General features: G+C 34.6%; 1 protein-coding gene across 1 annotated transcript in view; it reads left to right on the forward strand.

Annotated features, from left to right (window-relative positions):
- The window catches only part of LOC138702101 (lactosylceramide 4-alpha-galactosyltransferase-like), a 177,886-nt gene that overhangs the window by 110,464 nt on the left and 39,922 nt on the right, over positions 1-27,500 (forward strand). The window contains exon 2 of the mRNA XM_069829672.1: positions 1,846-2,056. Coding sequence (XP_069685773.1) covers positions 1,846-2,056 — 211 coding nt within the window. The remainder of the gene's footprint in view (positions 1-1,845; positions 2,057-27,500) is intronic.

Consider the following 27,500-nt stretch of genomic DNA (forward strand, 5'->3'; position numbering starts at 1 on the left):
GTGTTACGATACATCGTTATTACAAACTTGCAGGCCTACTGTTACTAGGAATAATAACTCAAATTTTGTAGGCTAAGCCTTAAAAGCTTCTTAAGAGTTTCGCCATTGATCATCAGTCAGCAAAATGTCATTGCTAAGTGTGATAGAAACTTGGAAATCAATTAAAGGTCCAATAACAACATTAATATGTATTCCACTATGTTTATTTTTATTTTATTAGGTTATGTAAATCGTATCTGTACGTAATTACTTAAGGGGTTAGGTACAGCTTACAGCAGTAAAATTTTTGAAAATATTTAACATTTTTTCCTCCATTACTTTATCTTGTATAATAATGAAAATTGGTATATGTAAAACACTGTTCTTTTGCTATATGAAAAAATATTTTTACGATTTAAAAAAAATTATTTACATTTTTCTCTTCAAAATTTTGGCAGTTCACTGTGCAGTGATCAAGCGTTTCCCTCATAACTCAAAAAGTATCCAACATTCTGTGATGAAATTTTTTGTGTGTATTTATGCATGTCATATCTGCAATATGATGCAAGATCACTTCTCTACCTTTGATAGATTGTCTGATAAAAATTAAATTCTTAAAAAAAAAATGGTCAAATATCAGTATTTTCTTTTAACACAAAATAAAAAAAATATTATTAAGGAATGTAGTTGAAAGAGCATGATATTGTAAACACGAGTTTCAGCAATAAAATAAAAGAGAGAGGACATGAAAAAGTTAAGAAGTTTATGAGTTATGAGCAAAACGCTTCATCACTGCACAGTGAACTGCCACCTTTTCAATTAAAAAAAATATATAATTTTTTTTAGATAATAATTTTTTATAGCAGAAGGACAGTGTTTTACACATACCAATTTTCATTATTGTACAAGATACAGTAATGGAGGAAAAAAATGTTGAATATTTCCAAAATTTTACTGCTGTAAGCTGTACATAACCCCTTAAATCTGACACAGATGTATGTTCAACTATGTAAGCAACTTTTAATCCTGGTTTAGTGTAAGAGAAGATCCTATAATCTTACTCTGCCAGGTTAAATAAAGCCATTGTTATAATTACTAATTTCGTGTTAGCCCTTATATTACCGGTTGTTCTGTATGGTTGTGAAACTGGGACTCTCACTCTGAGAGAGGAACAGAGGTTAAGGGTGTTTGAGGATAAGGTGCTTAGGAAAATATTTGGGGCTAAGAGGGATGAAGTTACAGGAGAATGGAGAAAGTTACACAACGCAGAACTGCACGCATTGTATTCTTCACCTGACATAATTAGGAACATAAAATCCAGACGTTTGAGATGGGCAGGGCATGTAGCACGTATGGGCGAATCAAGAAATGCATATGGAGTGTTAGTTGGGAGACCGGAGGGAAAAAGACCTTTGGGGAGGCCGAGACGTATATGGGAGGATAATATTAAAATGGATTTGAGGGAGGTGGGATATGATGATAGAGAGTGGATTAATCTTGCACAGGATAGGGACCGATGGCGGGCTTATGTGAGGGCGGCAATGAACCTTCGGGTTCCTTAAAAGCCATTTGTAAGTAAGTAAGGTGTTAGCTCTGGATTTTGAAGAAAATATCGACAAAATTGAAAACCAGTGACGAAATATCAGCTACATCACATAGACGAATTACAGTACAAACCGGTAGTGGAAGGAAAAAAGGAAATTTTGAATTCGTGTCTATTTAATCTATCAAAATATGTGCACGTACAGTATTTCTCTAACATTACAGTGTGTGTGCATGTGCGTGTAGATGTAAACAAGCACGCACAGATGTGTATGAACGGGTAATTGGATTGCACAGCGCGCTAATTGTGTGATGAACTTGCAGGTCGCTGAGTGGACTGAGTAATTTCGCCGGGGCCGAATCAAACACGGATGTGGCCGCCGGGGTCCTCAATTTCCACTCCGAGGGGCTGGGCCACGAAATGGCCGAAGCTTGCTTGGACAACCTCCGGAGCGAATTCAAGGGCGACGACTGGGGCAACAACGGCCCGGGAGTCATCACGAGGGTCCTCAAGAAACTCTGCAAATCTCGACATGTGAGTAGCATTGCTTCTTCATTCATTAGACAAATTAGTCCACTCAAAAGCCATGCCAACTTGCGCTATAAGGTTCGTTCCAACAAGCGGTTCATGGATCAGTTCATGTACGGTTCCTGTATCACCTTATGCGCATGCGCTAGTTGGGCATCTGCTATGGGATTGAAACTGGACTGGACGCTGTTGGAACGCTTTCGCGGATCGTTATGTATTAAATCCAGAGATGCTATAACTGTGATCATCTTTGCTAAGAACGGGATGCTTAATTATTATAGTTTCGCAGCTAATTCTAATTGCAGAAAATAGAATTTCGATCATTTTCTATAAAAAGATGACAAAAATGTGGACGGCAAGAATTCCGATAATTCAACGTCGTGTACTGGGGGACTCTCGTCTAAAAATAGTTCTTTTTTTAATTATTAATGTACTAGCCGTACCCGTGCGCTCCGCTGCACCCATTAGAAATAAATATAAAGTAATTATATAATTAAAATAGTACATTTGATCCAGGGAACATTCGTGTTTGATAGAAGGATAAATCGTTTATTATGTTACTTAATTTAAATTTAATTAAAAAATTAAAATGCGATCATTTTGATCCAGAGACCACTCATTTGGTCATAAAAATTAGTTTAGGAAATACAGGAAACGAATATACAGAATAGCCTATCAAGTTTTCTGTGCATAAGAATCTATTTTAATTTTACCTGTCCTCGATTCACTCAGGAGTTACTGTGATAACATTATAGCATTATGTCCATCTAGAGAAACTACACTTTCCAATGGTGAAATAATAATTAATTATACAAATAGGTTAATTTAGCTTCTGATATTACTTCATAGAAACGCAGAAAAGTTATCTGTAGGCTATCTTTCATAGCTTTCGATTGTTGCTGTCCAAGGCCCCTTATAGACGAAGTCATTTGTTTTTTAATTCATTACACGGCCTTAGATGGCAGTTATTTTAATTTTAAAACTCATTTATCTCATTAAATATCAGTCCTATTAAAATTTTTCAAAGAATAAAACTTATCGGAAATGATTTTTAAAGAAATATTTGTTACGTAACATTTTTCATAAAAATCAATAATAAGCGAGATATTTCGATATATTTAATTCAGGCCCCCTTTTAAATAATGTATTTTGAATGCCATATAGCCTATAATCTAAGTTACAACGAACTTAATTTATATTCCAATTTTCATCGAAATCCGTTCAGTTATTATCGCGTGAAAAGGTAACAAACATACAGACATACAGACAGACAGACAGACATACAAACAAAAATTAAAAAAAAGCGATTTTCGGTTTCAGGGTGGTTAATTATATATGTTAGGACCAATTATTTTTGGAAAATCGAAAATTACCAGAAAAATTTCGGCTACAGATTTATTATTAGTATAGATGTACGTTATTTATTATACTTTTAATCAAAGCTACATGTTGAAATTGTAATTAACTGTTTCAATAACCAAATAATTTCCATTCCCTTTCTTTTTGGCGAAAATTTAAATTAAATCTCTAGTTTTATTATTCGTCTGCACTGTCACTTTTCATCTTTAACCTCAATGATGTGAACAGTCGATCATGACTTTCTTCAGTATCCAGGAGACGTTGGTGAGCTTATGCGCATGCGCGTCTCGCGTACTCTTCCGTACATGTCTCAATCCGCGGACTATTTCTGACCGTTCCGAACCCGTGTCAAAAGCTTGTTGGAACGCCCGACTGCAGTACATGTTTCCGGTTCAGGACTGGTTCGGATTGTGTTGGAATGCTTTTTCTGTACTGCGCATGCTCACGATGGTTACGGACGGTTCCTGACTGTTGTTGGAACGAACCTATAGTATTCGCAAGTATTTCTTTACTGTTTAATGTTGTTTAATTTGAGTATCCCTGATGTTCTTCAGTGGCGTAGCATGAAATTTTGAGCAGGGGAAGCTAACTCAATTTGTCTTTCATGCAATATGAGAAAATGTATTACAAAAATAAAGTCTTAAAATAAATACTAGTCAATGTCAAGTCAGCAGTAAAAGATTGGTTGGAATCTCGTAACACCAATAAGGCGTGACCTCAAATGGTACATAGTAAAATATGATTTCACGGTTTACACATATATCTAACAAATACAGGGACATTATTTTATTTTTACTAACATTTTTAATATTAACCTGTCTATACCTTTAGAGAACCGGAAACACCGCTTGCTCCCCCCTCCAAGAATGGAGTTCGATGATACTGGCGCAAAACACAAATCACTCTACTAGGTATAGGAAGGAAGAAAAGTAGTTCATCCATTTACGTAAACTAGGAAATATCGCGATTTTGAGTTTGATAATTTTCATTAGGTTTTTCTTTAATCAAAGTACAGTACTGTATTAAGAATAAGTGTTTTTACTCACGAAGTGAGTTATCCATGCGAACGTATTCATTATGCAGTGTATATTATACTGTCTACAGCACATTAGCGTACAATATAGAGAAAGAAGTTAAATTGAAAAATAATCATAATATGAATATTTAAACACAATTTTGAAAATGGTGGCCGTTCATTTCGATACAGGCTTCAGTTCTTTTGTGCATATTATCGCACTATAGACTATTGCATCTAATTCCAATTGCCAGTTTCGTCCTTCGTACAAGTAACTCATGTTGAAATAATTCTATACCTACTCTAAGTACTGTTAATTCAATCTTCACTTCTGCCCGACCCGAAAATATAAAATTACTCAGACATGGTATCTACTGTCCGTCCAAGTGGTTATGCCGCATGATTGTAGAAAGGGAGGAAATCACGTGACAGTTAATTACTTAACGAGGCCCTTTTATTTAAGTTAAATTAAACAGCTGTATAATATTACGTAAACGCCAAATTCCTAAGAGAAATTAATGTTTTCAGAAAAGAGCTAAGACAGCCCAGCTTTTACAGAGGGGCGAGCAGAAGCAGGGGGGGGGGGAAATCGGGATGCGACGTAGGCAAACGGACAGTACCTGTGCGAAAATATGATTCAATATTGAAAGCTCTTTCGTCACTGGAAAACACGAACATATTTCTGGAACGTACTATACTCACTAACTCAGTACTGCTTACTATCTGCGGTCTTGGCTCTGTGTGGAGTTGGAACTTCCTTAGTAGAAGGGGTGGGAGTGAAGTACATTCAAAAACTCAGATACAATAAAAATTGAAGTAAAAATAAAATGACGTCCCTGTAGTAGTCAATGTCAAGTCAGCAGTCGAAGATTGGTTGGAACCTCGTAACACCAATAAGGCATGACCTCAAATGGTACGTAGTAAAATATGATTTCACGGTTTACACATATATCTAACAAATACGTATAACATTCGCTCACTTCCTGTCATACTTAGATAAATCACAATATTAACGGTCAATAGATACAGTATTAGTATCATTACGTAAGTATGCGTCTGTATTTTGAGTATGTCCTTCATTGACAGCAAGGGAGTCGGTCATTTGTTTTTTAGATCACACTTTTGTTCGTAAGTTAGTCTTGATAATAGAATTGTGCTAAAAAATTCAAGTAAATTGGTGTCAGGAACTGTTATTTCACTCATATCAGCCACAAAGAACACTAACACTTCAACTGAACACAACTGACGAAAAGGGATAACTCGGAAACTACTTATTTTCGATTTCAAAGCTAGCTTCTTGCTAGTCTTGCGACCAGTGTAGTTAAGTTAGAAAGGGATGGAAAATCTGCGGGGTGGGTTACACAGAAGAATGAGTGAAAGAAACCGGTCTGCTTGGAAGCTGGTGTGTGCAGGCTTCTTGTTTACTGCTGCATCACAAATCATCCTGAGCTGCCGCATCACAATATTTAACGCGTAAATATAACTTCTATTAAAATTAATAAGTAATTTTGTCCATAAACTGCAGGTTTATTATGAAATTATCATTAACTGGGGAAGCTGAGCTTTTTAGCTTACATTGACGCTACGCCACTGGAGTTCTCCTTAGTGAAGTTTCCCACGGGAGTAGCTGTCAACCGCAAGTAAATCGAAATTGAGTTGTAGGCAAGTTTCTCAGACAGTTTTCATCCCGACAAGGAAGCTAAAACGAGCAAAATTTTATTAAGATTTTGTGTTTGAAATATCTCAAAGAATAATTACCTGAAATAATGACATTACTTAGAATATTGATCCTGTATAGTGGGGAGAAAAGTCAACGGACATGCATCAAGGTGCAAGTCCAACAAATTTCGCCCTAACAGACCGGTATATACTCGTACTTCAAATGTATTCACAATTTACATTTTAAATGGTACATATGAATAGATACCCGAAATGAGCATATGCTCGTGCTCGGATAAAATCCAGTAGTCTACATAAATTTTAGAGACATTAATAATAATGATAGAACTAATAGTAACAATAATAATAATACGGTAATAATAATAATAATAATAATAATAATAATAATAATCATAATAATAGTAGTAGTAGTAATAGAATAATAGTGACGGAGATAATACAAAGGTAGTAATACAAATTAATTAATAAATAATAATAATAAAACATAATAATAATAATAATCATAATCATAATAATAATAGTAGTAGTAGTAATAGAATAATAGTGACGGAGATAATACAAAGGTAGTAATACAAATTAATAAATAATAATAATAAAACATAATAATAATAATAATAATAATAATAATAATAGTAGTAGTAGTAGTAGTAGAATAATAGTGACGGAGATAATACAAAGTTAGTAATACAAATTAATTAATAAATAATAATAATAAAACATAATAATAATAATAATAATAATCATAATAATAATAATAGTAGTAGTAATAGAATAATAGTGACGGAGATAATACAAAGGTAGTAATACAAATTAATAAATAATAATAATAAAACATAATAATAATAATAGTAGTAGTAGTAGTAGTAGTAGTAGTAGTAGTAGTAGTAGAATAATAGTGACGGAGATAATACAAAGTTAGTAATACAAATTAATTAATAAATAATAATAATAAAACATAATTTATTTATTTATTTATTTATTTATTTATTTATTTATTTATTTATTTATTTATTTATTTATTTATTTATTTATTTATTTATTTATTTAGAATATTAACGTGCAAAACAACAGCACAAGGCCAATTAAAGTTTTGCACGAGATACAAAACAGAACAAAACAACAAATGATGATGAGAATGAATGTCAGAAAATGGCAATGAGATGAAATACAAACAATATAATGGTCTACATCAATCATTGATCAAATAAAAATTATAAAATCATAAATTAGTACAATAAGATAATTGAAATAATGGAATAGTCTACCTTAATCAATTGACCAAATGCAAGAGAAAAAAAAATGGACAAATAATTATTAAAATTAGATCAGTGAGAAAAAAACTCAGATATACTACACATTAAATGGATCCAAGTTGAATCCATGCAAATTAGCATATTTAATGCATCTGCAGACCGGAGACAGAGATTTAGAATTCCTATTATAAAACAATTTATGAAATCTTAAACCATTAGCTGGAATATGAAGACTGATATTGCTTATGAAAGATTCACAATCAATATCACCCTTAATGACTTTACAAAAAAATAAATAATCAAGATCCTGACGTCTGGTGAACAAACTACCGCAATTGAAATATTTGCATTTAATCTCATAGTTATAATCGGAATTTGGTAAAAATCTATAAGAACACAAGGAAATAAATTTTCTTTGAATATTCTCTAATTTAGCCGAGTCAGTGGAAGTAATGGAGTTCCATACAACAGATGCATATTCAAGCTTGGATCTAACCAACGTATAGTATAAAATTAATAAACACATAGGAGTGGAAAAAGAATAAGTTATAGACCTAATTAGACCAAGCATTCTTAATGAATGGGTATAAATATATTGCACATGATCATGGAAATATAATTTTGAATCAAGTAGGACACCAAGATCTCTAATACAATCTGTCCTAGTAATTACGACATTACTGAGAGAATAGTTAAATTTTAGGGAGATAGTTTTCCGTGAAAAGGAAATAACAAAAGTTTTGGATTGATTAATTTTCATTCCATTTTCAACAGACCATCGTGAAATTGAATTAATGTCATTTTGAAGAATTTGACAATCAACCAAACTATTAATTTTGCGAAAGATTTTGAGATCATCCGCAAACAAAAGGCAGCTAGAACTTATTCTTTTACTTATATCATTTATAAATAATAAAAATAAGAGAGGTCCCAATGTAGACCCTTGAGGAACACCGCATAAACTATTAAATGGAACCGAGAGAGAATTACCTAGTCGAACACAAGACTATCTGTTAAATAATTTTCAAACCAATTAACATAGTTAGTGGAGAGACCAAAATTACTTAATTTATTTAATAAAATTTTGTGAGGAACAACATCAAATGCTTTGCTAAAATCAAAATAAATTGAGTCAATTTGACCTTGATTTTCAACTATAGGCATTATGAGATTAAGATAGGAAACTAAATTAGTAGTAGTAGATTTCCCTCTTGTAAATCCATGTTGGGCCGAATTGATCTTATTTTTAACATAAAATGAAATGTGTTTGTGGATAATTTTTTCAAAAATTTTAGAAATATTGTTTAGGATAGAAATGGGTCTATAATTAGTAACACTGTTTTTATTACCATTTTTGAAAACTGGAATAATGGATGCTTCCTTCCAAAGCGACGGGTAAATTCCTGTTTTTAAGCTAAGATAATAATAATAATAATAATAATAATAGTAGTAGTAGTAGTAGTAGTAGTAGTAGTAGTAGTAGTAGTAGTAATAGAATAATAGTGACGGAGATAATACAAAGGTAGTAATACAAATTAATTAATAAATAATAATAATAATAATAATAAAACATAATAATAATAATAATAATAATAATAATAATAATAGTAGTAGTAATAGAAAAATAGTGACGGAGATAATACAAAGGTAGTAATACAAATTAATTAATAAATAATAATAATAAAACATAATAATAATAATAATAATAATAATAATAATAATCCTTGGCGCTCCAGCCCGTGAAGGGCCTAGACCGACCAGCCGGCTGCTGGCCTCACGCCTACATGCCGAAGCAGAGGTGGACGATCATCCAACCAGAATGGGGATATCTTGTGGTTAGCACGATGATCGCCCCAGCCGTTATAGCTGGCATTCGTAACCGGATTTCGCTACCTATTGTAGCTCCCCAAGTGCATCACGATGCTCGGTGGGCACCGGTCCCATACACTGGCCGAAATTTCATGAGAAAATTTCTTCCCCCATGATGACTCGAACCAGCGCGCATTCCGTAACGCGAGTCCTAGGCGGGATGCCTTAGACCACGACGCCACGGCGCGGGACCAATAAAACATAAATATTAACAATAATAAAATAATAACTAAGACGGATAAAATGAAATATAAAACCACTTGGCGAGAGTTAACACAACTTAAATAAGCATATAATAACCAGAATAAAAATAACGAACTCGAAAATCAACAGAAAAGTTCGTTGTATCGCAGACGACAGCAACCGCCGTATTGACATTGTGTTGTGCATTGATGGTAGTAGGGGGGAGCCAAAAGTCTACGTAACTGCCGTTCTCTTCGAATCTTCTCGTACAATCATAGGAAGTTAATGCTGAAAAACAAAATTTATACCAGTCAAACTGTTCATTATTACCAGGATAAATACAAATAATACTGAAATATATTAATCAAGTTTCAGTTATGGATCTCCCTTTGGTGCAAGAGGTATCATATCAAAATATTTTATGAATGGCGGGGAAAATATAAATTTCAAGAACTCTCTAGTGACAGAGATAATGACAAGTACAATCAAGTGTATCTGTGGCGATGCTAAGAAAATCATTTATGTGGAAACATACACGGTTATTAATTAAGAAAATGATCTATTTATATATATATATATACAGGGACATCATTTTATTTTTACTAACATTTTTAATATTAACTTGCCTATACCTGTGGATCAACGCCGTTTGCTATCCCCTTCCACGACTGGAGTTCGATGATACTGGCGTAATATACAAACAAATCACTTTACTAGGTATAGGAGGGAAGAAAAGTAGTTCATCCATTTATGTAAACTAGGAAATATCGCGCTTTTGAATTTAATCATTTTCATTAGGTTTTTGTTTAATCAAAATACAGTACAGTATTAACAATGAGTGTTTTTACTCACGAACTGAGCTGTCCATGTGGACGTATTCATTATGCAGTGTATATTATACTGTCTACAACACATTAGCGTACAATATAGAGAATGAAGTTAAATTGAAAAATAATCATAATATGGATATTAAACACATTTCGATACAGGCTTCAGTTCTAATGTGCATATTATCGCACTATAGCATATTGTACTTAATTCCAATTACCAGTTCTTCGTACTAGTAACTCATGTTGAAATAATTCTGTACCTACTCTATAAAAGAGTATCTTACGTACTGTAAATTCAATCTTCACTTTTGCCCGACCCGAAAAGATAAAATTACTCAGACATACTATCTACTGTCCGTCCAAGTGGTTATGTCGTAGGGTCGTAGAAAGGGAGGAAATCAGGTGACAGTTAATTACTTAACGAGGCCCTTTTATTTAAGTTATTTTAAACAGTTGTATAATATTACGTAGACGTCCAATTCCTAACAGAAATTAATGTTCTCAGGAAAGAGCTAAGACAGCCCAGCCACTAGCTGGCGAATAAAAGCTGGTTGGGGAAACCGGGATACGACGTAGGCAAATGGACGACAGTACCTGTGCGAAAATGATTCAATATTGAAAGCTCTTTCGTCACTGGAAAATGCGAACATATTTTTGGAACGTACTGTGGCTATTATGACTGTATATTCGGTCTTGAATCTGTGTGGAAGAGGTTGAAGTGGTGGGAGTGAAGTACATTCAAAAACTCAGGTACAATAAAAATTGAAGTAAAAATAAAATGATGTCCCTGTATATATGTATATATATATATATATATATTACAATGTTTTATCTAATAGCTTACATGCATTAGATAAATAGAATAAATATTAGTAACATTTAATCCTAGTAACACTTAAAATAATAATAAAATTAAACAAATATCATAGAAACATTTTTACTTTATTTTTAAACTTGAGAAAGTGTAAATTGCTTAGGTGTGGATTATTTTTCAATACTGAATTGTATAGTCTTGGTCCATAATTCCTACTGTGTCTTAATCCAGCTGTAGTGTGGCATTTAAAGGTATTGATGCACTGACGTTTGTGAAGTCAGGAAAAATGGATGAAATGTGAGAAAATTATCATCTGATCTTATCTATCGCAAATATTATTCTAGTCAACGCCGAGGATTGAACCCAGGTCTTCGAAATGATAAACCCGTGGCTAACGTTTTTTGTCAACGGAATTAAGTTCATCCCAAACACCACAGTCTATCACCGCAAATGGGACCGAATGAACACTTTTTCTCGTGTGCAGTTTTCCTCATATGTATTCCGTGTGTTAGGTGATATTTGTGTGATTGTGCGACAGAGATTGTCGTCGGTATGATGCACATCATCACTATCTCCATTACAATGATTAGGGTCGGAAGGCCTGTGGTCAACATTTGAGGGACTTGTTTGCCGTTGCATTTAATGCGGAATTCCACAAACAGTGCCGTGGCTGAATCCGAATGGCATGAAGTCCTCTATAATTCATGAACGATCAGCTGCATTTATAATCCGATGCGCACCGCCGCTGTGATGTTTGTCTGTGTTGGAGTGTCTGAGTTAATGCCCCCTCGAGTCCAAGTAGGATTTATGACGACAAAGACAGTGTGGGAGTACCGTGTGTGGTCAAAAAAAATAAACGTCCTACCATGAGCTTCAAATGCGGGTGTTTTGCAAGAAACAAAAGCATTACGATTCTGTTATAACTAGGGCTAGGATTTTGATGACCTATACTTACTGGCTTTTAAGGAACCCGGAGGTTCATTGCCGCCCTCACATAAGCCCGCCATTGGTCCCTATCCTGAGCAAGATTAATCCAGTCTCTATCATCATATCCCACCTCTCTCAAATCCATTTTAATATTATCTTCCCATCTACGTCTCGGCCTCCCTAAAGTCTTTTTCCCTCCGGCCTCCCAACTAACACTCTATATGCATTTCTGGATTCGCCCATACGTGCTACATGCCCTGCCCATCTCAAACGTCTGGATTTAATGTTCGTAATTATGTCAGGTGAAGAATACAATGCGTGCAGTTCTGCGTTGTGTAACTTTCTCCATTCTCCTGTAACTTCATCCCTCTTAGCCCTAAATATTTTCCTAAGCACCTTATTCTCAAACACCCTTAACCTCTGTTCCTCTCTCAAAGTGAGAATCCAAGTTCCACGACCATACAGAACAACCGGTAATATAACTGTTTTATAAATTCTAACTTTCAAATTTTTTGACAGCAGACTGGATGACAAAAGCTTCTCTCTCACAACTCTCACCTCCACACTGTAAACTCTCATAACCGCTTCGCTATCTCACACTCGTGGAATGAATCGGAATTTCCGTTGTGTTACAGTTTCCTTCAGGTCCGCTAGATGTCTCCCGCCTCGAAAATTCGTTCGCCATATGCCATACGAGCATCATCAACACATTTTTCATGCATAAACTAGTTTTGCAGGAAAAACAAACAGGCGTAGAGGGACTTTTCGAGCATTGTGTACTGCAGTGATGTCAAAGCAAGCGCATTTTTCTGACCTTGACGTCGTGCGCGGGCAGCAAGCGCTAAGTATGGAAAGAGGAAGGGTTGTGTATATGAATAAGCAGCCTGTTGGATTAAGAAAACAGTGGTGCACAAACTTCAAACGGAACGTGAAATGTTATGTCGTTATTTTTATATGGCTTCTTTCTGTTTGATATTATCTATATTGTCTGTAAAACAAAAGTACTAACACTGATTTCTTAATATTGCACTTGTGTTTTAAATCTTAATAACATAATACAGAGTTAAGAAGGAATATTCACTTAAATTCCATAGTAATATAATATTATACTGTATTAAGTGGATGAAACACATCATTCATAAAGAAAGTGATATTCCAAAGAAAGAGATTGAGTACGACATGATAAGTTGGAATTGATATTGATGGTATCTTTAGCCTTACAAAAGTAATCAATGAACTAATCAAAACAATATTACAGTACAAAGCAAAGTTACCTAGGTACTGTGTCTGTTTTACGTGTAACTAATATTACATAATAAAACTCTTATCGCATTATGCTTTTAAGGTGATATTTGTGAGCAACTTCCTAACATCAGAATATTAAATTATTTTCTCGAAATCTGCTGAAGCTATAGAGCTGACATTTTTACAACACATGGGCACGTATCTTTTGCTTATGATGTAACAGTAGTTGCTTTGTTAATTCATTTCCTTACAAACAATTTCCATGCGAATATTTTCAAAATAGTCAATACACTAGCTTTAGTAATACGTATGTACGGTATATTAGATTTACGAAAACATTCTGTAAGGCTACTAAATAAATAGGCCTATACCTGAAAGTTTCACTTTTCTATACGAAAAGTGGAGAAAATATTTCTTTTGAATAAAAAAAAATCAAACTTGTGAAAAATAAGCATTAAAATTAAAACTTACATTCTTATAATGCACTTATACTTCTCAGGCAAATCTAAAAATTACCATGGATACAGTTTTAATAAGTTCTCTTCCCTTTATCCATTGAATCAGTGCTGGCCATCCCTGAATATAGCTCGACCAAGCGGCATATACCACCTCTTTCGTCTGTCTCTTTCCTTTCCGCTGTAAAGCGCTCAGACTCTACTGGGCTCTAAAGCGCGCTTGTTCCTGTGGGCATCAATTGACATGACTGCTGTACTGCTTGGTTTGAAATGCATAAAAAATGTTGATCATGATTTGTCATGTAATCTAATCAGTCGACGTGACATGAGGAAATTGATATGTAGCCGGCTTCTTTTATAATTCAAGAGTCCATTGGCTGCACATGCCCACGGCTGCAGATTCTGGTGCGTTGCCGGGCCCACTGCTTGTTAATAACTGACGAGCTGCATGTATGGGCTTTGATAATATTTATTAATGTCATCACACGCAACCACTGTGTGCCGTCCCAGCGTGTTACTACAGCAACGATGGCAGCCATTACTTTCACTAGACCAAAGAGTCATCTGGTCGTCATAGCCAACGGGTGAAGATTCATTTCAAAGTGTTGTAAAATTATAACATAATAGCGCAGGGAAAAACTTGATAAGTCCAAAATTATCTATTTTCTATTTTAGAAGCCACCGGCGTGGCTCCGTCGGTCTGAAACTGCGTTCGGGCGCGGATTCTATCTTCGCTTGGACTGATTACCTGGTTGGTTTTTTTTTCCTAGGTTTATCGATCAAATTCCAGCAGAATTAATACAAGACCGTGGAAGCGCATTATCTTACTTACTTACTTACTTCCTTACTTACTTACTGGCTTTTAAGGAACCCGGACGTTCATTGCCGCCCTCACATAAGCCCGCCATTGGTCCCTATCCTGACCAAGATTAATCGAGTCTCTACCATCATATCCCACATCCCTCAAATCCATTTTAATATTATCTTCCCACCTACGTCTCGGCCTCCCTAAAGGTCTTTTTTCCCTCCGGCCTCCCAACTAACACTCTATATGCATTTCTGGATTCGCCCATACGTGCTACATGTCCTGTCCATCTCAAACGTCTAGATTTTATGTTCCTAATTATGTCAGGTGAAGAATACAATGCGTGCAGTTCTGCGTTGTGTAACTTTCTCCATTCTCATGTAACTTCTTCCCTCTTAGCCCCAAATATTTTCCTAAGAACCTTATTCTCAAACACCCTTAATCTCTGTTCCTCTCTCAAAGTGAGAGTCCAGGTTTCACAACCATACAGAATAACCAGTAATATAACTGTTTTATAAATTCTAACCTTCAGATTTTTTGACAGCAGACTAGATGACAAAAGCTTCTCAACCGAATAATAACACGCATTTCCCATATTTATTCTGCGTTTAATTTCCTCCCGAGTGTCATTTATATTTGTTACTGTTGCTCCAAGATATTTGAATTTTTCCATCTCTTCGAAAGATAAATCTCCAATTTTTATAGTTCCATTTCGTACAATATTCTGGTCACGAGACATAATCATATACTTAGTCTTTTCGGGATTTACTTCCAACCCTGTCGCTTTACTTGCTTCAACTAGAATTTCCGCGTTTTCCCTAATCGTTTGTGGATTTTCTTCTAGCATATTCACGTCATCTGCATAAACAAGAAGCTGATGTAACCCATTCAACTCCAAACCCTGTCTATTATCCTGAACTTTCCTAATGGCATATTCTAGAGCGAAGTTAAAAAGTAAAGGTGATAGTGCATCTCCCTGCTTTAGCCCGCAGTGAATTGGAAAAGCATCAGATAGAAACTGGCCTATATGAACTCTGCTGTAAGTTTCACTAAGACACATTTTAATTAATCGAACTAGTTTCTTGGAAATATTCAATAAGAATATTATATAAAACTTCTCTCTTAACCGAGTCATACGCCTTTTTGAAATCTATGAATAACTGATGTACTGTACCCTTATACTCCCATTTTTTCTCCAATATCTGTCGAATACAAAAAATCTGATCAATAGTCGATCTATTACGCCTAAAACCACACTGATGATCCCCAATGATTTCATCTACATATGGAGTTAATCTTCTCAAAAAGATATTCGACAAAATTTTGTACGACGTCAACAAAAGTGATATTCCTCGCATTATCTAACGAAATTTATAACCTTGTACTTGCTATTTGGGAAAAGGAAATTGTACCAGAACAATGGAAGGAGTCCATAATCGTACCTGTCTTTAAGTAGGGGGACAGGACTAACTGTGGTAACTTTCGAGGAATATAGGAGCTTCACCAAAACGTTTGAACGGAGCCGCCAATTTCATTTGACTACCTATGCGGTTAACAAAAGACGATCGCAAAGATGTTTTATAGTAGCGTAAAGAATTTGCTGTTTCAAATGTTGGTAAAGAAAGAAACAAATGCTAGGGAAGTGATGCAATTAAACAAATGCTAGAGAAGTGATAAAATCGATAAGCAGCCGTGATTGGTTGAAAGTTGTTCTTTCGTACCGTTTTATTGGTCAAAAGTAGTAACTTATGATGTTGTAAAAGTGTAATAGAATAAATGACCAAATCATCCAAATAATGATTCGAAAACTTATGCTTGATGTCGGAAAAAAACCCGATCTAATACCCTCGTGGCACTCCCAAACGGGATTCTACAAAAGTCATATAAATTCCAATCTGTGGCAAAGGCAGTGCAGGGTCGAGATTCTTTCTTCAACTGAATTTAATAGCAAGCACTTAAGATCGAAGGTCCTAAAATATTTAGTCCAGGTAAACCATTGGAAACAAGTATGGACGTCCGAACAACCGGCCTGAAGTCTCGAAACCTTTGGTGAGAAGGAAAATTGGAAAAGAATAACTTGACTTTGACGCACGAATCCATGTATTGTGGGTCCCTATCACCACGGCATGGCGCGTCCTCAGGTTGCGGATCGAGGAGACGGCCTCCAGATATGGAGAGTAGCTGCGAATATATTGAATAAGCAGTCGTGGACAGCCGATGAGGGGTGGTCCTCCAGCTTGGGGGTTGGGCGAAGGGCTAACAACCCATCACCGTAAAAAAACAGCTAGTCACGAATCCTTCAAATAAGCTTCGGAATGGGACTGATTCTCTGGCACGACCACAGCAAAGGAATAAGGTTTTGAGATTTGGTACTTGGAATGTTACAAGTCTATATAGAACAGGAGGGGTAACATTAGTAGCAAAAGAACTAGCTAGATATAGAATAGACTTTGTGGGAGTACAGGAGGTTAGGTTAGATGGGAACGGCATAACACAAATAGGAGATTATTTGTGGTATTATGGGGAAGGAAACTATAATCACCAATTAGGAACAGGATTCTTTATCCATAAAAGAATAAAATCAACAGTAAAAAAGGTCGAATTTATCAGTGATAGGTTATCGTATTTAGTAGTTAAGGGTAGATGGTGCGATATCGTAGTTGTAAATGCTCATGCCCCTACAGAAGAGAAAGACGACCATATAAAGGATAGCTTCTATGAGGAATTGGAACAGACTTTTGATCAGTTACCTAGATATCACATGAAAATTTTATTGGGAGATTTCAATGCTAAAGTAGGACGGGAGGATATTTTTAAACCGACTATTGGAAAAGAGAGCCTACACATATCTAGTAATGACAATGGAGTTAGGTCAGTCAAAATTTAATTGTTAAAAGTACAACATTCCCCCATAAGGATATACATAAATATAGTGTTTGAGGTCCACATCTGTGGAGTAACGGTCAGCGCGTCTGGCCGCGAAACCAGGTGGCTCGGGTTCGAATCCCGGTCGGGGCAAGTTACCTGGTTGAGGTTTTTTCCGGGGTTTTCCCTCAACCCAATACGAGCAAATGCTGGGTAACTTTCGGTGCTGGACCCCGGACTCATTTCACCGGCATTATCATCTTCATTTCATTCAGACGCTAAATAACCTAGATGTTGATACAGCGTCATAAAATAACCCAATAAAATAAAAAAAAAATAATGTTTGAGAATAAGGTGCTTAGAAAATATTTGGGGCTAAGAGGGATGAAGTTACAGGAGAATGGAGAAAGTTACACAACGCAGAACTGCACGCATTGTATTCTTCACCTGACATAATTAGGAACATTAAATCCAGACGTTTGAGATGGGCAGGGCATGTAGCACGTATGGGCGAATCCAGAAATGCATATAGAGTGTTAGTTGGGAGGCCGGAGGGAAAAAGACCTTTAGGGAGGCCGAGACGTAGATGGGAAGATAATATTAAAATGGATTTGAGGGAGGTGGGATATGATGATAGAAAATGGATTAATTTTGCTCAGGATAGGGACCAATGGCGGGCTTATGTGAGGGTGGCAATGAACCTCCGGGTTCCTTAAAAGCCAGTAAGTAAGACGGACGAATAATCCCCTATTCCAACATTTCCTTAACTTTATCCTTCAAGAGCTGCATACGAGCAGGGGAGAAACGATGAGGCGGAAGTCGCACCGGTTCATAATCTTTCTATACTACGTCATGTTTCATAATATTAGCTAAACTCAACTTATTGCTGAGGACATCGGGAAATTCCTGAATAACTTGTTTAATCAATGTAGTCTCTTCCGGGACAGTACAAGGCTATGAATGTTGTGAAAGTACATAACGACAACATATCAGTAAAGTAGTAATACTGTATTAAACAAAGTAGCCATGCAGATTGCACATTAACATAACAATTGAAGGGTTGATAGTAAAAACCGGATAAGTCCAAAATATTACTTTTCCAGAAGAGAAAAAAGCTCCTCTCACGTTTCGTATGCAATAAAATAATCTGACATATTTTATATAGGTATCTCATATATCTACCAACTTTGGTAAAAAGTTTCACTGTTCTTTATTATATAGTTTCTTTGAAGAAATATATATATATATATATATATATATATATATATATATATATATTTGGACATATCCAGCTTTTGCAGAGATATTTTATATGTACACACATTAATTGAGAAATGGTAATATACGTTACAAGAGCGGTACGTTGACGTTTTCATGGTCGAGGAAAAGATTGAAAAAGCGAAACGTAGTTGAGCTTTTTTAATTTCCGAGAACATGAAAACAAACATACCGCTCGTGTATCGTACATTATTTTGTGCGAAGATCGTTTATTACATACCTAAAGGGGAATTTATAATTAGTTTCAATGAAATCTCCATCTTGGTTTCTGTTAAATGACTACAAATTTGCAAAACAAAAATATCTATCTTCAACATTGTTGCTTTAAAATGTTTTCTGTGTTTACTATACTCCAGCAGGCCGTGATATACGTCTGTCTTTTTTTTTTCTCCCAGTCTATAAATCTTGTTGATTTTTTCACGGCTTCCTTAATGTAACTTGCATCACGAATGCAGTAACTTTAGTGGAGTTGTAGAGTTTACTTAATTTTTGCAAGTATTTAAAAATAAATTAACAGTGCAATTTAGGTGAAATTGCAGTGGTAAGTTTCCAATTTATAACTATTACTATATTGAACGTCTCTAAAAATAATATGTTAAAAGCCTAAAGCAGTAAAATAAATATGTCACTTAAGCGGTAAGAAGAGGGAAATTGTTATGTGTGTTAGGTTGGGAATACTGAATGTGGAATTTTAGACTTTCCGCGGATTGGTTTTGTGCGGAAACCAAGCAAATACGCACGATCTCGCACAAAAGTATATGAAATCATGTTTCGTTCATATTGTCAACTGTATCAACATGCAAATAAATATTTTATAAAAGTTTTATTAAACTAAAAACTTAATGTTGAAATGATTTTCTGAACACGAAAAACAATATTGTTATGTTTATATTTTCTCTTTCTAAATTTGTGTCCGTCAGTCTTTGAATTCTTGGCACGTACCGAAAAATAATTATTCTAATAATAACAAGACAATAAACTATTCTCAATCAAAAAAAAAATATTACTATATTTATAGCTGTTTTCACTCATCACACCCTGCTATTGTCACCTGCCACCTCAACATTCTCCTTATTTTGTTGACTTGGTTTTTTTTTTTTTTTTTTGATCTGGTTCATTTTGATGATCATTGATTTGTAAAAGGAAATATTTAACCAATAACACCGACAATATAAATGACCTTCCTAAATTCATTAAAGCTATAACAATTATGTATGCTGATGACACTACATTCTTACTGTATGTCCTAGCTCTACTCTGAATGAATTGCATACTCTAACCAATGATATTCTATCACAGATGGCTTTATGGTTTGAATCTAATGGTTTTTTGCTTAATCAAGAAAAGACTATCAACATAACTTTTACCCTAAATCATGTAATAAAAAAGGACAACATACAAAACTATACCAAATTTCTAGGACTTTTTATAGACTCCAGTTTCTTCATCTTCTTCTTCTTCATGCATTAAGCCCTACAAAGGCTTGTTGCGCGCTCCAAATTATTAGTTCATTGGTCTTTCCATCGTTTTTTTTAGTCTTCCTATGTTTCGTTTCCCTTCTGGTATATAATTTAATATTTTCTTTGGGTATCTTCTCTCATCCATTCTGTCTTCGTGATCTAGCCATTTTTGTCTATGATGGTCTATTCCTTCATTTAGGCTAAAAATCTGTAATTGATTTCTTATGTCTTCATTTCTGATTCTGTCCCTTTTAGTGACTCCCAGAACTGATCTTAAAAACCTCATTTCTGCTGCCTGTAGTCTACTTTTATCTCTACTTGTCATTGTCCAAGTTTCACTACTATATAGAGCTGCAGGAACTGCCATAGTTTTATAAAATTTTATCATCGTATCTTTTCTTACTTTATTTTTTAAAGTTCTCTTAATTGTTCCGCATATTTTTGAAAACATTTCAACTTTATTTCCAATATCTACCTCTTTAATATATGATATTTATGATCCTAAAAATTTAAATGTATTTACTTGTTCAATTATATTATTGTCTAATACAAGTCTACATCTTAGCGGATGAGTTCCTTGAAATGCCATAGCTTTGGTTTTATTTTTTGATATATCAAAATTGTAATTAATAATTATTTTATGGAGTTCAAATAATGCTCTTTGTAGTGTGTCTTCATTGTCAGAAATCATTACTTGGTCATCTGCATATAGGAGTGTCATTATAAAATTCTTCCTATTATAATCAGAGGATATATTTAAAATGTTTAGCCGCAGTTTCCATTCTCGGATTGCGTTGTCTAGGTATAAATTAAATAAAGTGGGTGATGTACAGCACCCTTGTCTTAGTCCGGTGTTAATACTTGTTGTTTTAAAACAACATGGGAAAAACATATCGAATATATATGCACAAAGTTATCAAGAGTTATATATTTATTAAAGAAATTAGTGACTTGTGTTTCTCAAAATTATGTAAGATGTGCCTACTTTTCGTTCTTTCAGTCGATAATTAGGTATGCCTTAATTTTCTGGGGAAATGGTAGCAAATTGGGAGCGTCTTTATTTTGCAAAAGAAAGCCATTAGAATTCTATGTCAATCGAACTATCTTGAACATTGTCGACCTCTTTTCAAACAATCACAGATATTAACTGTCATAAATTTATATATACACGACCTAGCCCTTTACACTCGACAAAATATAGACAATTACTCATTAGTAGCCAATATACATCATCATGTAATTAGAAATAGTGAACAAATTAATATTCCATACTGTAGATTACATAAAATTAGTACAAATTTTTCTGTCATGGGGATGAAATTATATAATAAGCTTCCCAGTCAATATTATAAGTTACCCACCGATAGTTTCAAAGCTAGATTTTATAATTGGCTTTTAAATAATCCTTTCTACTCTGTAGATGAGTTTCTTAATATAATTCACACGAAATTGTTTTTTAATAAATAAAGTTATTTAGATTAGTTACAATTATTATTCTGTTGCTGAGTCTTCAAAACAAATTTCTATGAAATTGTATTTTAATAAATAAGTTTAATTGTAATTTAGTTAGTTTTCTTCAATTTAAAAGTTTCAAATTATTTCATGTTTTCATTGTATTACTTAAATTTTACTGTTTCTATTATTAGTGTTTTTTATATATTTATATGTTTTTTCAATGTATTCTGACGAAGCCTAAAACTGTATGTCTAATGGCCAAATAAATTGAATTGAATAACAGCTAATATGGCGATGAAACAAAAGAAGACAACACTAATGCCATCTTCATGATATTTTCTAACAAGAACAGGATTAAGTCCGTCACTTGTCCTTCTTTTGCTAGAAAGACGTTGGACTAATCCGCTTTTTGTAGAAACGCTACATTTTCAAACACTCATTTCAATGACATAAATCCGGTTTTCGTAGACACTGTATGTCCATGGATGACGCTTGAAGCGAAGTGAAGAGAACTATACTATGCTCAAAATTTGAATTTTTGGATTTGTCCGGTTTTTGCTCTCAACTCTTCAATTAATATCACTTATTTCATTCTTCTTCCCCTGTTGCAACCTAACAACTCTCCATCATCATCTCATCTCATCTCATCTCATCTCATCTCATCTCATCTCATCTCATCTCATCTCATCTCATCTCATCTCATCTCATCTCATCTCATCTCATCTCATCTCATCTCATCTCATCTCATCTCATCTCATCTCATCTCATCTCATCTCATCTCATCTCATCTCATCTCATCTCATCTCATCTCATCTCATCTCATCTCATCTCATCTCATCTCATCTCATCTCATCTCATCTCATCTCATCTCATCTCATCTCATCTCATCTCATCTCATCTCATCTCATCTCATCTCATCTCATCTCATCTCATCTCATCTCATCTCAACTCATCTCATCTCATCTCGGATGTACCGTAGACCAGCCTATGACGTACCCTGGGCAACGACTCTGTCGGTAAATTGGTGTACATAACTGGCTTTATATGGGCCAATGACGTAAGTCAAGTACCCTCCATTATTTAAAAAAATATATATACTTTCGTATAAATGACTTTTAAGGAACCCGCAGGTTCATTGCCGCCCTTACATAAGCCCGCCATCTGTCCCTATCCTGAGCAAGATTAATCCAGTCTCTACCATCATATTCCACCTCCCTCAAATCCATTTTAATATTATCCTCCCAGCTACGTCTCGGGCTCCCTAAAGGTCTTTTTTCCTTCCGGCCTCCCAACTAACACTCTATATGCATTTTTGGATTCGCCCATACGTACTATGTATTCTTTATATGGTCGTCCTTCTCTTCTGTAGGGGCGTGAGCATTTATAACTACGATATCGCACCATCTACCCTTAAGTACTAAATACGATAATCTGTCACTGATAAATTCGACCTTTTTTACTGCTGATTTTATTCTTTTATGAATAAAGAATCCTGTCCCTAATTGGTGATTATTGTTTCCTTCCCCATAATACGACAAGTAATCTCCTATTTGTGATATGCCATTCCCATCTAACCTAACCTCTTGTACTCCCACGAAGTCTATTCTATATCTAGCTAGTTCTTTTGTTACTAATGTTACCCCTCCTGTTCTATAAAGACTAGTTACGTTCCATGTACCAAATCTTATAACCTTATTAAAATCTGAAAGTTAGAATTTATAAAACAGTTATATTACCGGTTGTTCTGTATGGCTGTGAAACATGTACTCTCACTTTGAGAGAGGAACAGAGATTGAGGTTTTTGGGAATAAGGTTCTTAGGAAAATATTTGGGGCTAAGAGGGATGAAGTTACAGGAGAATGGAGAAAGTTACACAACACAGAACTGCACGCATTGTATTCTTCACCTGACATAATTAGGAACATTAAATCCAGACGTTTGAGATGGTCAGGACATGTAGCACGTATGGGCGAATCCAGAAGTGCATATAGAGTGTTAGTTGGGAGGCCAGAGGGGAAAAGACCTTTAGGGAGGCCGAGACGTAGATGGGAAGATAATATTAAAATGGATTTGAGGGAGGTGGGATATGATGATAGAGACTGGATTAATCTTGCTCAGGATAGGGACCAATGGCGGGCTTATGTGAGGGCGGCAATGAACCTCCGGGTTCCTTAAAAGCCAGTAAGTAAGTGCTATATACCCATTATCATCATTATTATTATTATCATTATTATTATTATTATTATTATTATTATTATCATCATCATCATCATCCTCAGATCCCAAGTTTTGTTTATAATTCCATCTCTGCCTAATGAATTCGCCACGTGTCGTCCAATTACGTCACTACACCAACAAAAATAAAAACACCAAAATCTTACAATTTAACCTTGCTTACGGATTATACATAAATATTGTAAGGGCGTCCTTGATAGTCATGAATTGCAATTCTCAAAGAATTGAATCCGGAACTGAAGATCCTTCAACGGGTTGGACCGTCAGGAAACACGTAAGTGTATGATTAGAGAGGATCGTAGCGAAGGCCTTGAAGATGATTGGAATGCGGCTTCAGAGAAGACCCAGAGGGTCCTGCGGTCAGAAGCAATCTTAGACAATACCGGCCCGGTTTGATTCATGTAGAACGCAGCCAGAATTTCATATATAAAACGAAATTGGGGCACTGATGCAAATATTCGAGCCAAGTCCTGTTCCTATGGCAACCAAGTATCCCGTCTGATGTTAGCAGGAGGAATTTCATTATTGATACGATAGGGAAAGTTTGTGTGACAGGACAGGGTATCGGGTCACGTGACCACGCTAGTCAATGATTTCTGTAGCATTACCTTTCTTCGTTCGTAACGAGAACATAACGTATTTCCATGTTTCAAGGGAAGGACGGGTAAAATTTTGATCATTTACAGTATCTATATATATAATTTCAACTGGTAATGGAAATTACGGGAAAAAGGCTGAACGGATTTTAATGAGTGACCCCTCATTTTCATGCCTGGCATCCAAATTTTTTCGAAAAAATAGTAGTTTTCAGTGAAATGTCAATTTTCCTACATAATTTTCCTATTTTCCAAAATCAATCTGTTGTCAGTTTTGAGAACTAATTTTATTGAATCACGGCCGACTTGATTGAATTTCAGAACAAAACACACACTACAATAAACAATAGGCTATTACACGAAGGCAGGATTGCCGGCATATTTAGAGCTCAATTCAATTTGTTATTAAAAACTGATTCTGCAGTGTATAATTTTCTGAGTACAGCTGTGTATTGGATATTCAAATCTACAAAACTTGAGGTGGTTTGATGACATTATTATCATTAGAAATTAAATATTATTATAGTTAATATCATGATGCGTCTATTTTTCATTAATTGTACATAATATTGATGACATAAAAGTGAAACATTTTGAGGTTATGTAAGTAAATGTAGAGAATATCTTAATTTAGATTTTCATTTCTATAATTTACTGAGTGACTGCTACAAAACTTAAGTAAGATAATAATATTGTTATTAAAAATCAAATATTTTTATACTTATTAACCCAGTGGGGTTGGGTCTTTCTCATATACTTAATGACGGTGTAGTGTAGATATTGATATGTATCATTGTCTTCAGTATTGGCTCGAGAGAGCGCAAAAATTACAGTTCCTAAGGAAAGACCAAAAGGTATTACTTATTGATAAAATAAAAGGCCTACAAAATTTTGTACTCTCCCGATCATTTCAGCAAGATCTCTTAGCAGGATGAAATGATTTTACCCTCTACATTTCAAGCTCTACATGCAGCAGCTATACCAAGATGCTATGTCTATTGTTCGAAAACGTAGCAAACCTGACTTTTTTTAACTTTCACCTAGAATCCACAATGACCTGAAATAGCTATTGCTTTACTTCCACATGAAAAACCCACTGATCGTCCTGACATTGTTACTTGCGTTTTCGCGTTCAAACTCAAAAACTGAAGATGGATAGGTTCAAGAAAAAGTATTTGGCATAAAAAAACATTCAGAGAGAGTATGTTTCATTATTATGGAAGCAAACAACTTTCAAAATGTCTGGTATCCTTCATTGAAAATAAATCTGAGAAATTTTTATTTGAACGTCTAATGAACTTAGTTTGCAGCATTTGCTGCACAAGCCACTATTTTATATTTGTAAATCACTTTTTCGTTTTACTGAAAAAATTAAATATACAGATCCTAATTTATCAGAAAAGTTTCAGAACCTACCATACTTAAAGAACTGTCAGTAATGACGTCATATTAAAGGTACGTCGTTGTATAATCTGTAAATGATTTCTCAACATTTTAATTTTTAATTTTTTTTCTGTGTAGGTATTCAGAATTTAAAGAGTTCTAATATTTGTGCCGTATTTTGTTACAGGCGGAATTCACTAACGAGAAAAGCGATTTCTAGAAAATGCTCGAAGTCTTTCTGTTGCTGTGTCGCCTTTATATCTGATACAGAGGGAATGCAATAAGGACTTAAACTTTGAACGTAAATGTATTATTTGAATTGATATCCTCTTTCCCTACTCCATATCGACTATCTGTCATCTCGATACAAAATAGACTAGAAATTAATTTTGAGGACAGCTACACTTTCAGCTTAAGGACTCCATTATCCAGTAACTGACATCTTGTAGAAGACGAAATGCATCTGACAGCTGTAATTAGAGATTCCTAGAAGCCACCCGTACAGCTTCAGTAACATTCCTCCACAAATTGTTTTTGACCAAAATCTGACAGCGCTTGACGTGAGTGAATAAATTGTGGAAGAAACTGCGGAACGATAAAGTATTAGAGTCCATAATTCTGTTAATTAAATCGTGACTAAATATAGGCAATTTTCTCCAAATTATTTTAAACTGGGTTTATTTTATACTGGTTTAATTCTGAGTTTACACTGAAAATCATTTTCTCCACAAGCATCAAGTTTAAACCTTCTATTGTGTAGGTTTGAACAGTTATTTATGTTAAACCTCTATGGCAATATATTAATATATCTGTGATTTTTCTAGTGAAAACTGTAGTTTTGACTAGGTAACAGTATAATACTTAAATCTATACTAATAATAAATCTGTAGCCGAAATTTTTCTGGTAATTTTCGATTTTCCAAAAATAATTGGTCCTAACATATATAATTAACCACCCTGAAACCGAAAATCGCTTTTTTGAAATTTTTGTTTGTATGTCTGTCTGTCTGTCTGTCTGTCTGTCTGTTACCTTTTCACGCGATAATGGCTGAACGGATTTAGATGAAAATTGGAATATAAATTAAGTTCGTTGTAACTTAGATTTTAGGCTATATGGCATTCAAAATACATTATTTAAAAGGAGCGTTATAAGGGGGCCTGAATGAAATAAATCGAAATATCTCGCTTATTATTGATTTTTGTGAAAAATGTTACATAACAAAAGTTTCTTTAAAAATAATTTGCGATAAGTTTTATTCCTTGAAAAAGTTTGATAGGACTGATATTTAATGAGATAAATGAGTTTTAAAATTAAAATAACTGCCATCTAAGGCGGTGTATTGAAATAAAAAACAAATGACTTCGTCTATAAGGGGCCTTGGACACAACAAGCAAAAGCTATGAAAGATAGCCTACAGAGAATTTTCTGTGTTTGTATGAAGTAATATCAGAAGCTAAATTAACCGATTTGTATAATTAATTATTAATTCACCATTGGAAAGTGTAGTTTCTCTGGATGGACATAATGCTATAAAGTTATTACAGTAACTTGTGAGTGAATTGAGGACAGGTAAGATTAAAATAGCTTCTTATGCACAGAAAACTTGATAGGTTATTCTGTATATTCATTTCCTGTATTTCTTAAAATAATGTTTATGAACATATTCATTTTTATCTCAGAGAATTAACGAACAACGAGAGTGTATTGATTTAGTATGCAGTAATAGTACGTTAGCTTAGCAA

The sequence above is a fragment of the Periplaneta americana genome, chromosome 6 (assembly GCF_040183065.1).
Source record: "Periplaneta americana isolate PAMFEO1 chromosome 6, P.americana_PAMFEO1_priV1, whole genome shotgun sequence".
Classification (NCBI taxonomy): Eukaryota; Metazoa; Arthropoda; class Insecta; order Blattodea; family Blattidae; genus Periplaneta; species Periplaneta americana.